Consider the following 13,596-nt stretch of genomic DNA (forward strand, 5'->3'; position numbering starts at 1 on the left):
AATAATAACCCCCCTGTGCCACAAGGCTTATTTTTCAAATATATCTTTTCAGCTTTTTAGTATGTGGGTAGTATGGAACATGCCAAGTTGAAACAGTAAATTTTCACTTCTCATGTATAACTGCTTGCAAGGCTGATCTTGTCAGTAATCGTGAAATCTTAAGTGTAGCACGTTTTTGGAAACATTGGTTGAGTTACTAAAATCTTTAATTCAGTCATAAGATTATTTTATAGCATTTTCTTATTTTTTGCAGTTGAATAACCTATTATCCATCCTCTTCAAATGGCTTTAAAAGTATCCTTTTCTATTTGGGCTGATTGTCCTGAGATCCGATAAATGGCTAAGAAATCAGACATTTCTTTCTCTTAATTTATTATTATTTTCAAAATCACATCAAAATGTAACATTGACGATCTCTATCGTAACTCTATATTTAGTTTTCTTTCCGTCTTCTTACTTTCCTTGTGTCCTGGTGCCTATAGATAGAAAAATGTAATTACTAATTTTAAAGCATTAAAAAGTTTGTATTGACTCAAAATAATTTTTAATGAACACAATAATGCAGTCAGAGATTTTATTTTCATTATTTCACATACCTTTTTCATTCTGTCTTAACATAAAAGACAGTGCCATGGCAAGTCAGTTTCTGGGGAGTTACTTTTATTTAGGGTAATGCAGATATCGTGAAACCACCGCTTGCATGTCTCACATTGGGTCTAGAAAATAAAACATTTGAACACCAGTTACGTTTATTGAGTTTTTTTTGAAGGCATGTATGTATGTTTGGTCAAATCATTTCTGCCTTAGGGGTCAAAAATAACTTGAGAGACAATCTGATAATGTTTGCTTATGTGCCTTTGTACATGTTTGTGTGGGTGAGTGTGCGTACAATTGAACAGAGTGGCATGTTTGGGTTTTTAAGTTGGACTATGCAATCCACATATGTTTCAGTCAGTGCAAACATCTAATATTATGTGTCTGATATAATGTGACCTGATGTTACACAAAAGACAGCAGGAGTAGTTACCCAGTCAATAACAACTGCTTCAGTTGTTGCCGTTTTTGGGACATCTTTGAGTCCACAGATTGAGCAATACTCATCTCTTGGTACTACAGTGGCAAAGGACACAAGTGAACTTTACTGGACAAGCTTTGTTGTTTTGTGTGCATAGTAAATATATTACGAAAATTGTATTATGTAGTATGTATACCTGAGGAAGAGAGCATTGTCTCTGCCATTTCAGCCCGCAGCTTTCTTATGCTGCTGCTTGTTGGATTTATGGTCATTGATGCAGGAATTTGTGGAAAACTTTCAGCAACCTTTCTTGCCATCTAAGGAAATCCAGAAATACGTCTTTATGCACATTTACAAAACATTTGGTACAAGAGTCTTTGTTACATAATAGTGTTTAAGGTCACGTGAGATAACTGCTGATTGTTGTGCGGTACTACCTGCATCACAAACACTCCACAACTTGTGCTGTCCTTTTGTTCATTGTGCTTTATGGTTCCTGCTGTCCACTTAATGCTGCTCCAGTGCTGCCTGCCTTGTATGTTTTGGCGCATTTTGAAATACAATCTGCAAATATCGGTTATTTTGGGTGAATGCTCTCATCAAAATGTATGTTTGAAAGTCACAGGCAGAAATACTTTACCGGTAAGTCATTGCAGCCTTATTTGAGATGTCATGGTCAATCTCTGAAGAAGCAGGGTCAATGACAAACACTTGGGCTGACGGAGCATGAAGATACTGATGATCATACATGAAAGGAGAACAATATTAGAACTACGCTTATCCATTAAAAACGTTGTTGTTGTGGGTCAAACACGCTTAAAACGGGAGCGTATATTTTCCCTGGGTTCTATTTTACTCTACCCCTGGAAAAAAGCTTTCGGAAAACTGCCCCTTATGTCATCACAGGTGGGCATGTTGGGGGTATGTCAGGTGAACTTTAGAACAACATTACATGGTGCTCGCCATACTATATCCTTATTACTCACCACAAACCTCCAGTGACTGTCATTGATATTTACAAAAGACACTGCACCATCAAAACAGTCAAAGTCCACCTGTGTAAACAACAAGGCCATACATTTGAATAATGCTCAGTGAATTCAGCTCAATCCACTCTTACAAAATGACATAATCTGCTGTGTTTGTACAGTTACTGGGATACCTTAATATTGACATAGAAATTGAAAATATACTTTTTTCATTTGGTGTCGAGACATTTGTTGTCTTGTGCCTTCAAGGATCACACCAGTAACATAGTGATCCATCTGGAGCAGACGTCCAGACTTTTCAAATTTATTAAGAGCAGCCCGAATGTAGCATTCGATTGCCTGCAGGGATGAAACATTTAGTTATTCACATCAACATGTAAAACATTTCAATGATTAAGAAGCAAATGACTGTGTTCCAACAGATTCCTAAAATATTGTGTGTAGAAAACTGCAATAATCGTCAGTGCATAGCATTACATATCTGTAGATAGAGCCACTGGGGGAAAGTTCTGAAAGATGACAGTATATGTTTATTGCTATATTATACATACAGTCATGGCCAAAAGTATTGGCACCCCTCCGGAAGTGTTGGTTTTTGAGCAAAATTCACACACTTTAAGGTTTTTTGATGAAATAACCAAACCAGGATAGTGTCAATAGCTCAACACAACTGCAACAACAATTGGTTCCCCCAAATTCAACACAAAATAGCGCCACCAATTGTTGTTGGAAGTGAACACTGCATGGTCAAAAGTATTGGCACCCTTCCCAACAAGTGTCTTTTGCAGTGCTAAAAGCAAACTTTTCATTGTTAAAATCCAGTGCTACCGTTATAGGCAGTCAGACGTCAGCTGTGGTATCATTCCTGAGAAATATAAGCCCATTTATAATGGTCAATAAACTCCAGTTTACTCACTTTACAACTCTATTGGTTTCTATGGACATGTATGAGGTTTTCTTTAAGGATTCCAAATATTTGAATGAATCTACCTAACCCTTTATATACAGCTGATTATCAGTGCCAGTGATTATCACTGCTTCCTCTGACACTGATAATCAGGTGTATATAAAGGGGTAGTGGTAGTGTGCTTTTATCACTGCAAACGACACTTGTTGTTAACTCCTCATTACATTCATTTGTAAAAGTTAAATCATTTCTGCTGTGTCTAAATTTGATTACTTACCTCACCATTAAGAAGTTCATGTGGTCGTAGTGTTACCAAGTCTGCATGCCTCAGAGTAAAGGCATGAGGAGGTGATTTAATAACTGCCACTACTACTTCTGTTTGAGGTTGTTCCCACAGCATCTTTACCTACAGTATGGGAAATGACAATGAAAATGCTTTATGGTGATTTTGCCTGGTTCACAGTTTGTTCATTTAATTCCTACTGTAACACTAATTTTGTGTTTACAAATACCTCTTCTCTCCACTTCTGTTTCTCTGTGCCTATTGTATCTGTTTGTGAAGTCATTTCTCCTTGTTCTCTGCTGTCCTGTTCCTGTTCTGCTCTTGTCCCTTTCTCTGTCATTTCTCCCTTTTCCCTGCTGTCCTGTTTCTGCTTTGCTCTTGTCCCTTTCTCTCTCATTTCTCCCTTTTCCCTACTGTCCTGTTTCTGCTTTGCTCTTGTCCCTTTCTCTCTCATTTCTCCCTTTTCCCTGCTGTCCTGTTTCTGCTTTGCTCTTGTCACTATCTCTGAAGTCATTTCTCCTTTTTGCCTGCTGTCTTGTTTCTGCTTTGCTCTTGTCCCTATCTCTGAAGTCATTTCTCCTTTTTCCCTGCTGTCCTGTTTCTGCTTTTCTCTCGTCACTATCTCTGAAGTCATTTCTCCTTTTTCCCTGCTGTCCTGTTTCTGCTTTTCTCTCGTCACTATCTCTGAAGTCATTTCTCCTTTTTGCCTGCTGTCCTGCTTCTGCTTTTCTCTTGTCCCGATCTCGGTCATTTCTCCTTTTTCACTGCAGTCCTGTTTCTGCTTTGCTGTTGTCCCTATCTCTGTCATTTCTCCTTTTTCTCTGCCATCCTGTTTCTGCTTTGCTCTTGTCTTTGTTTCTGATGTCAATTTGCCTTTTTTTGCTTTTGCCCTGCTCTCTATCTCTTTTCTTTTTGTTTTTTGTTCACTTTTAGGTGCACCATAGTATTTGGATTTGTCAGCTTGTCTTGGGGATCCGCGCTTTGCCCATCTCTCTTCAGCTAAATCCACATAATTTTTGGGACATAGTGGTCTGATAAGGAGGTCCTCTGGAAGTTGATTTCTGAGGATATGTTCAGTATATCTTCCTTTGAGTGAACAATACATTTTTCGGATGAATTCTGATGACCTGAGGTATCGTTTTTTGTGGAGAATGTTGTGTTTAACAATCTTAAACCAATTCTCAATATGGCAATTTGTGTCTCTAGTTTGGTCTTGTTCCAGGTCGTTTTCTCTGTGTGTTTTGTCTGTGGCATACCTCTGTAGGTCTCCCAACATGGCACCACTCCAAAGAGGGTAAATGGCCATGTAATTGTCCAGAAGAACTTGTATTATTCTGGGGCAATGGTATGGATTTGAACCGTGAACATTTTCCTGCTGTCCTTCTGCCGCTGATCTTACTTCCTCATAGATTCCTTTGAATTCTCTTGTGTATGGAGAGCTTCCAACAAGTGTTTTGACAGACCTCCCGATTTCTGCATCCTCCCAACTGTACAACTCTGCCTCCATATGATCCTCCTGCTCTTGACTCTTGCTATTGTAGATAAGTGCCTTCAGAAAATCCAAACTGCTTTGGACGTCGTCATTCAGATGTTCTGTCAGCAAAGCAATGCAGAAGTGTCTAAAAATGCGACATGCAGTCTTAAAATCAATTGTGTTCTGCAGTCTTGCAAAAATGAAGGTTGAGAACTCTCTGAGGGACTTGTCATTGGTTTTCCTACCAATGCTGCAATTCACTGCTTTAATTATGTGGGCAGAGCACAGATGAAGCACTGTGAAGGGTTTTATATCGACCCATTTCTGTTGCCTCTGGATAATGTGAAATGTTCTCTTCAGGTATGCATCTATGCTTTCCTTGTTGAATGCTAATAGTACAGCCTGAATTAATGCCCAACTATAATCTGTCTCTACCTTATGTACCCTGAGAGAAGTATATTTGGACAATTTCAAAAGAAACTGCATCAGCCAAAAAGCAAGGGGAGGTACACTGTGCTCATTGGAGATCATCTCGGTGACTGGGAGGGGCGGGGCATCTTGACCATGTCCTGGCAAGGCCATTGCATAATAAAGGACTCTCCGCTTGTCTTCAGGAGGCTTTGACACCACCCCCCCTGTGGCATCCAGGTACAAAGAGACAGGCTTCTTCATCCTCAGGTGATGCACCAAGATGCTTAGGCCTGTCTCTGTGTACAGGTGTATCCCCAAGGGGTTCACCTGAAGATGATGTACATATCCTGGCATGGTATAATAGCTGCTGTCACATTCCCTCATTATGCCTTGCATAAGCTGCATTTCTAGGAGAACATTGTCGTGTAATTTTCTGCTTTTCTGCACTTCTGCAGCGATTACTCTCAAGATGTTCTTATTGAGACTTTTTGTCAGGTTGCCTGACACAAGTTCTGAAACTGGAGTGGTGCGCAGTCTCCTGTAGTACTCTGCACTCACTCCTGTGACCACAGATTTCGCGATTTTGCCCCTGCGAATATTGGTTGCTGGCCTGAACCGTGTCTCATTTTTCAAATGTTTAATTTCTCCCTGACGAATAACAGCCATTCTAATGGTGGGTTGACGCCGACTAGGCTTGTTTTTCATCCTAATAATGTACCTTGCCTGACAGGTGGAGAATTTGCAAACAGCAAGCAAAGTTAAATATGGTGCATTTCTTTTCCTGCTGCCATGAACACGGACATGCTGGTATGTAAAATGCAGGACACAGCTCGGGTTTTTTCTTTTAAATTCACTGTGAATTACATTTGTCCATGTTTTTTTAAGTTTGTTGACACCACTGTGAGGTGAGATGTTGCTCCACTGATTTTGTGTAAGTGAAATTGTGAATTTCTTGGCCGTGGATGGCACCTTTCTAAACACTCCATCACTCTTTACAAGAAAAAATTCAGATAAATGTCCTTTTGCATTTGCCTTTCTCTGCCTCACCTTCTCTGGCTCGGGATCACTAAAAGAAACATCAGATCTTCCACTTTTAGGGGACACTGGACTGTCAGAGTCTTCTGACTCTTGCCCTTCTGCGATTTCCCTCTGACTTTCTGAAGAATCGTCATCTGTGTACTGCAGCACAACAGCTTTTTTCTTGCTGTGCCTCTTTTTAACACAACTCAATCCTTCTTTTAGTGCAGATTCTTGATCGCTAATGGAAGCATCAGATCTGCCACTTTTTGTGGACACTGCACTGTCAGAGTCTTCTGACTCTTGCCCTTCTGCAATTTCCCACTGACTTTCTTCAGAATCGTCATCTGTGTACTGCAACACAACAGCTTTTTTCTTGCTGTGCCTCTTTTTAACACAACTCAATCCTTCTTTTAGTGCCGATTCTTGATCGCTAATGGAAGCATCACATCTGCCACTTTTTGGGGACACTGCACTGTCAGAGTCTTCTGTGTCTAGCTCTTCCACCATTTCCCTCTGACTTTCGACAGAATCTTGATCTGTGGGTAACTCTGGACCTTTTGAAATGCATGATGTTGCCTTGACCTTTCCCCTAATATCTCGCCGATCGTATGTCCATAGACAGTGGAGCCATTTCTTGTTTTTCTCTTTTACATTGCCAAAAATCTTTTGGGACAAATTTGACCACACATCTGAACAGTATGACTGGTCTTGATCTAAAATATTCAATGAAAGGAAATGCTCCACAATCAATTGCTCTCCTCCAGCTATTGACCAGAGATCATCTCTGGAGGATCCCTTGCCTTTCCGTTTTTTGGGCATGTCTGTACACCAAAATGGAATAAAAATGGAATAAAGTTACTATCCTCAAGAGTGCAGAGCAACACTGACAAATTAACAAGTTAACTAATACTCATAATTGAGTACTTTTGCCAAAGTAAGTAATAATAATCATTATTTTTACAGCACTATCATTATAGTCAGTTTCACTATGTAATGTCGCCAGAATTTTGTGGAGAGTATCAAAACTATACATTTTTGGAAACTTTATTGTGTAAGCAATCAGAAAAATAATGTTTCAATTTGCCCTGATACCGATATACCCGCCATATTGGATTTTACAAAAAGGCTGCCGTGTAAAGGGTTTTCGTCAATATCTCAGCTTCAAAATAACCTAGAGCTTTTATTTTGAGAGCTAAACCATCATTTCAGGGCCAAGAAATCCAATGGTAACAAAATAAATAAGATCGATTAAACCTAAAACTTAATTGACAGAAATTTGTAGTTTTATTGAATGTTTTACAAGTGATCAATCATGAACGTTCCACTAAGTTAATGTCCATTAAGAGCCAACCTGCTCCTCATGACAGAAATGTGTTTAATGTTTAAGGCAATCAAGGAGTCTTTATATCATCACTATCATCGTCATCATCAGTTTCATACTTATTCTGTGTGTCCTCATCCTTCTGACACGCACTGCCGCACTGGCAAAGATCGGTGCAGGAGAAGTTGTTTTTTCAGCAAGAACATCAGAAGAACAGTCTCTTTTGCATTGACAGCTAACCATCTCAATGATGGCCTTTGGAGCTGGAAGGGCATCTGTCATGGATGGTTTCAGCTGGCTATCAGACTCCTTGTGGTAGCCATTCTGCAGGGGATCCATCTGAGAATCTTGCAGAGCAATGCTGGCCTGTCCCCATACTCTGGCTTGGATATGGACTCTCATGTTGTCTCAGAGCTCCAAGGGTAGGAGGTAGCTAAGGCTAGGAACCATAAGCCAACCCACGCACAATTGCCATATTTTTCTGTGTTTACAGTACAGTTGTGTATTTTTGGTTTATTTTTGATTCAACTGAATTTATTGCACTGTAAAGTACCGTACTGCAATGTACAGTTTTGAGTATTTGATTTTTTTTGGTTGGGGTGAAAACGTGCCTTCTGTGGAACTGAAACAGTAAATATGGAAGACTGCAGTGTTTTATATAAAGTAGACTAGTGTGTTGCTGCTGATCTGAAAGTGTATTCATATTATACAAGTGTGTATCATTTTGGCATCAGAGTGACATTTTTACAAGGGATTGTTAGGTTTTGTTAGAAGAGTTTCAATTTGACATTGATGTGAATGGCATATTCCTCAGTGTTGTGTCTTATTTTCTGGTGTGTAGAGTATTGACACAATGAGCCAAGATTTGCAAAATGTGTTCAAGCAATTGAAAAAAACTGTAATGGACATTAACTTAGTGGAACGTTCATGATTGATTACCTGTAAAACATTAAATCAAAACTAGAAATTTCAGTCAATTAAGTTTTAGGTTGATTATAGCTTATTTATTGTGTTACCATTAAATTCATTGGCACTGAAAATGTTAGTTTAGCTGTCAAAATAAAAGCTCTAGGTTATTTAGAAGCTGAGATATCGACGAAACCCTTTTTCACGGCAGCCATTTTGTAAAGTCCAAGATTGCGGCCATATAGGACTTGAGGCAATTGGAAACATTGTTTTTCTGATTGCTTATACTATGAGGTTTCCAAAAATGTATAGTTAGGGGTCCAAGCCAACAGGTTGGATCCCTATTGTTTTTGTAAGGATTTTTCCTATTATTATTATTCTTCCCCCCGTACTTGTGGGACTACAGCCCAAACCATAAATGGTGCACACGCGCCAATTGCATGACTAGATCCAGGTCCGGCACCGCTACTCAGATAACCAAATCCAGACGCGCCGGCCACTAGGTGGCGCTATACCAAGGACAGACGCGTTTGGGGCTATAACTCCCACACCGAATCTCCCACATTCAAAAACTTGTACGCACAGATTCACTGGAGTCTGCTGCATCTTTTGGCATAGGCCACGCCCATTTGCGTCAATAATTTTTTTTCGCAAAATCGCGAAAACCGCAAAAGTGCTTTTTCCCTACTCCTCCCACATTTCTTGACCAATCGACACCAAACTTTGCACACGACATCTTCAGACGCACACGCAAAGAATGCAGGAAACACTTTTTTGATGCGACCTTTGACGACGAAACGGTAGCGTTTTGAATATTGGTTTATTAGCTAAATTAGACGTGGAATATCAAAAATCCAAAGAAATCCAAAATGAGACATCGGATCGAGTCCAAATTTTACACACATGTTGGTGCTAACCTTATTGTCGTTCGATAAAAATTTCGGAAAATTTCGCCATTAAGGGGCGCAATAAACGAGGAAATTGTATATCTTCTAATTGGCCAAAGGAATATTCTTTAAACTCGAGGGAAACCATCAAGGGGCAACTCCGAGTCTATATAGAAAATATGGACAAGAATTATTAATGTGGGCGGGAGTTATTTGGAAAAGGAAAATTGTGTTCGGAAAATTTCGCCACAAGGCAGCGCCAAAAAACTACGACATTGTATGTCTCTTAATTTGCCAATGGAATGTTCTGAAAACGCGTTTTGGGCTATAACTCCCACACCGAAGCTCCCACAGTCAAAACCTTTATATCCACATGTTGTTCACGGTAGCGTTTTGAATACTTGCTTCGCGTTGTGCCGGCGAAATGCACATTTCTTGTCGCGTTGTGCCGGCGAAATGCACACTTCTTGGACCCCTGCATAACTGCTTGCAGTTCTAGTTTTCATACTCTCCACAAAAAGCCAACGGAAGTTCAAATCCAAACATAATGAACCTGACTACTATTAGGCTCCCCACTATTTTTTGGATTTTAAACTGCCATACTATTAAGTCTGACATCACGCCGGTGTTACACTGAATTCTGCGACCCATCGAAAAGTGTGACCCCAGAGGGCGCTGTTGCACATTTGCTGCAACATGCACGCAGCACGAGTTGGAAGTAGACAGGCATGAAGTCGATAAAACAGTGTGCATTATAACAAAAACATAAATAAAACATAAGATCAGGTCCAAATAAAAGTCAACACAATATCTATATAATCGAAACTACGCAAGTTAAGCATGAACGATGCGACTAATAACAGATGAGTCTGACACACGTATCTGTTGCTGACGACACTGACCACACACACACACACACACACGCGTACGACGCTGAAGTTGGCATCCGATTCGCAGCATCCGATTCGGCTTGAAAACCACTTAGAATCTTCAAATCGGTCCTGATTGAAAACCACTACACCTATACTCTTCAAATCTGGACTACATTATCACAGTGAGGCTATACATTATGTAAAACATAGTTTCAGATTTTTGAAACCGTTACCCTATTTGTGAAAATGCAATGCGGTCAGGACCCCTAAATGAGCCTGTATTGCATTTTCACAAATAGGGTAAAGGTTTCACAAATCTGAAACTATGTTTTACATAATGTATAGCCTCACTGTGAAAATTAAGTCCAGATTTGAAGAGTCTAGGTGTAGTGGTTTTCAATCAGGACCGATTTAAAGTGGACCAGCTGCCGAATCGGATGCTGCGAATCGGATGCCAACTTCAGCGCCGTCACACGCGTACAAGTTGCAACTACCTACTTTCTGAGGGGTATGCAGACACATCACTGGCGTCCCCCCCTCCCAAAAAAGAAAGTGTATAAATCGAATTGATTCAAGGAGTTTCAATGATGTAGTCATCATAAAGCATGGGCTATAAAAACGTAAATGTTTATTTTAAAGTGCAATTTCAAAGTACAAGTTCAAAGAACAAGTTCAAGAATTGCAAGCAATAAATTGTGCATAACGTTACTTTGAAACATTGCATAACGTTACTTTTTGAAGTTTGACAAGCAGCAGGGACATTTATTTCACCACATTAGAAATTGAATGAGTCAATCTAACGTTAGCATATAGCTCAGCTTGCTAGTAGAAAATGCAACATCAGCGAACCACCAAACAAACTCTGTAAAACGTAACAATATTTCAATCTTACCTTCATATCAGCCAAAAGGAGGTGGCTGCAGAGACTGTTAACAATTCGAAAAATAAGCACTTATGGCACGTTAATCTGTATGTTGCACAGTTGGTTTGACAACTTGAGGTCCAAAGGTTAAGGAGCATACCGTGCCGAAGTTAGTTTGATGTTGGATATCCAACAGATATTCAACAGATATTCGGCCATTAATTTCCTATGGAAGACGGCTTTTTGCTCAATAGCTTCCGAGTTATGGGACCCAGAGGCCCCAGACCAATGTAGACCTGTCCTACTATGTGGTACTAACAACACACACCTCACTAAAAATTTATATTTTATTTATTTCATTTTAATTGTGAAAAATTGCGGAAAATATATATTTGTAAAATAAGCCTTGTGGCACATGGGGGTTATTATTATCTGTGTTATACAGTTGGTTTGACATCGAGAGGTCAAAAGGTTAAGGAGCATAATACGTTTATTTATTTATTTTATTTGTGAAAAATTGCCCAAATGATATATTTGAAAAATAAGCCTTGTGGCAAATGGGGGTTATTATTATCTGTGTTATACAGTTGGTTTTATATCTTGAGGTCAAAAGGTCAAGGAGCATAATACGTTTATTTATTTATTTTATTTGTGAAAAATTGCCCAAATGATATATTTGAAAAATAAGCCTTGTGGCAAATGGGGGTTATTATTATCTGTGTTATACAGTTGGTTTTATATCTTGAGGTCAAAAGGTCAAGGAGCATAATACGTTTATTTATTTATTTTATTTGTGAAAAAATGCCAAAATGATACATTTGAAAAATAAGCCTTGTGGCAAATGGGGGGTATTATTATCTGTGTTATACAGTTGGTTTTATATCTTGAGGTCAAAAGGTCAAGGAGCATAATACGTTTATTTATTTATTTTATTTGTGAAAAATTGCCGAAATGATATTTTTGAAAAATAAGCCTTGTGGCACAGGGGGGTTATTATTATCTGTGTTATACAGTTGGTTTGATATCTTGAGGTCAATAGGTCAAGGAGCATAATACGTTTATTTATTTATTTTATTTGTGAAAAATTGCCCAAATGATATATTTGAAAAATAAGCCTTGTGGCAAATGGGGGTTATTATTATCTGTGTTATACAGTTGGTTTGATATCTTGAGGTCAAAAGGTCAAGGAGCATAATACGTTTATTTATAAATGTTATATTAATTGTTAAAAAATGCTGAAATTATATATTTGAAAAACAAGCCTTGTGGCACATGGGGGTTATTATTGTCTGTATTATACAGTTGGTTTGACATCTTGAGGTCAAAAGGTCAAGGAGCATAATAAGTTTAAAAAAAAAAGAAGTAAAAAATCAATGAATTTTTTTTTTTGGAAAAATAAGCCTTGTGGCACATGAGGGACATTAATCAGTATGTTGCGCAGTTTGTTAGACATCATTCACTAAAATGGTTGAAGCGCATTATAGGTTTGTATTTTGAATGTTAAATGAATGTTGAATATTAAACTAACTTAATGCTGGTTATAAAGAGAGAGACAAAGTAAGAGATCGAAAGAGAGATAACGTAAGAGAGAGAAAGAGACAAAGAGAAAGAGCTGGAGAGACAAAAGAGAGATTAAGAGAGAGAATAAGAGAGACAGCTAGAGCGAGAGAGAGATAGAAATAGGGGTAGAAACAAATTAAGAGAGAGAGTGAGCGAGCGAGAGAGAGAACAATGAGGTTTACTTGGGAGTTCAGGGATAGAGATGATATGGGGAGAGGAAGGATGGATGACTTACAGGAAGAATGGTGGCACAAACAATATTGTGTTTGCGCACACACCTTGCAGTATGCAAGGTTCATGTGTGTTTGTTTTGCGTGCGCGTGCGCGTGTGTGGCAGCAAGACGGCGGGCAGATAGCAGGAAGTGCGGTGCAGGCAGGTGTTGCATAAAACCTCAGACGGAGGATAATGGGGCTGGGAAGAGCCCGCTGTGCGCTCTACATAGAGGACCGCTGGCTTTGCTTAAGCACCGTTGGCGTCATCAGGTGGAATATTCCCGGCGCCGTGGGTGTTACAGATTTGCGGGCCATAATGGCGAGCCCAGTGGGGGGGGGGGGGGGGGGAATAAGCCCAGAATGCTTCATAAAGGAAACGAGAAGAAATGCACAGGAACGACAGAACCAGGCGCGATTTAATACAATCGAGAGCGCAGGAGGAGTTCATCACACACACAGCTGGAACGTGTGACAGCACTCCATACTTGGGGCTGAACAACCCCGGAGAGGAGGGCTTACATAAGCCCCCCATCAGCACTTGTACCTCAGCACCCCCCTTAAAGACGCTGTATTCTATTATCTGAGGGTGATATGTTAGAAATGCAGGTTGTTCCACCCGTCAGCGCTCAGAGAGTGAAAAGAGAGAATGTCTGTTTTGAGACGCTGCACATGAACACATTTAGATTGAGCTGCTCCAGGCTCAATCCTGGCCTATCAGGGCAACTCTTTCCTGATTGGATCAGGCAATTGATCTTGCCTGTCACTCAAATGTGCGTGAAACATTTCTCCATGGCAAAGATATGTTGTCAGATATGTTGGTTGTCTAGTTTTAGATTTGTGCTCTGTTCTGCTCTCTCTCTCTCTCTTCACAGCTCT

At 39.6% G+C, this 13,596-nt stretch overlaps 1 protein-coding gene across 2 annotated transcripts; it reads right to left on the reverse strand.

Moving 5' to 3' along the window:
• Positions 1 to 355: 355 nt before the first annotated feature.
• Positions 356 to 11,232, reverse strand: LOC115552852 (uncharacterized). 2 transcript variants are annotated; one of them, XM_030369210.1, is made up of 10 exons: positions 10,978 to 11,232; positions 3,189 to 3,317; positions 2,209 to 2,343; positions 2,002 to 2,070; positions 1,656 to 1,750; positions 1,453 to 1,579; positions 1,212 to 1,332; positions 1,028 to 1,110; positions 597 to 716; positions 356 to 476 (listed from the first exon to the last, which is right to left on the reverse strand). In XM_030369210.1, exons 1-9 carry the CDS (start codon positions 10,981 to 10,983, stop codon positions 612 to 614), a joined length of 870 nt encoding a protein of 289 aa, XP_030225070.1. In that variant the 5' UTR covers positions 10,984 to 11,232; the 3' UTR covers positions 356 to 476; positions 597 to 611. The 2 variants fall into 2 exon arrangements, with proteins under 2 accessions (XP_030225070.1, XP_030225069.1); XM_030369209.1 differs by lacking the exon at positions 10,978 to 11,232 and adding an exon at positions 3,424 to 4,032.
• Positions 11,233 to 13,596: the final 2,364 nt, after the last annotated feature.

The sequence above is a fragment of the Gadus morhua genome, chromosome 10 (assembly GCF_902167405.1).
Source record: "Gadus morhua chromosome 10, gadMor3.0, whole genome shotgun sequence".
Taxonomy (NCBI): domain Eukaryota; kingdom Metazoa; phylum Chordata; class Actinopteri; order Gadiformes; family Gadidae; genus Gadus; species Gadus morhua.

Coding starts and splice junctions, on each gene's coding strand:
- LOC115552852 (XM_030369209.1), bottom strand. CDS start 4,002: ATGACAGAGATAGGGACAACAGCAAAGCAGAAACAGGACTGCAGTGAA. Junction 1,333..1,452: donor GTGGAGTGTTTGTGATGCAG/GTAGTACCGCAC, acceptor GGATTTCCTTAG/ATGGCAAGAAAGGTTGCTGA. Junction 717..1,027: donor AAGCAGTTGTTATTGACTGG/GTAACTACTCCT, acceptor TTTATTTTCTAG/ACCCAATGTGAGACATGCAA.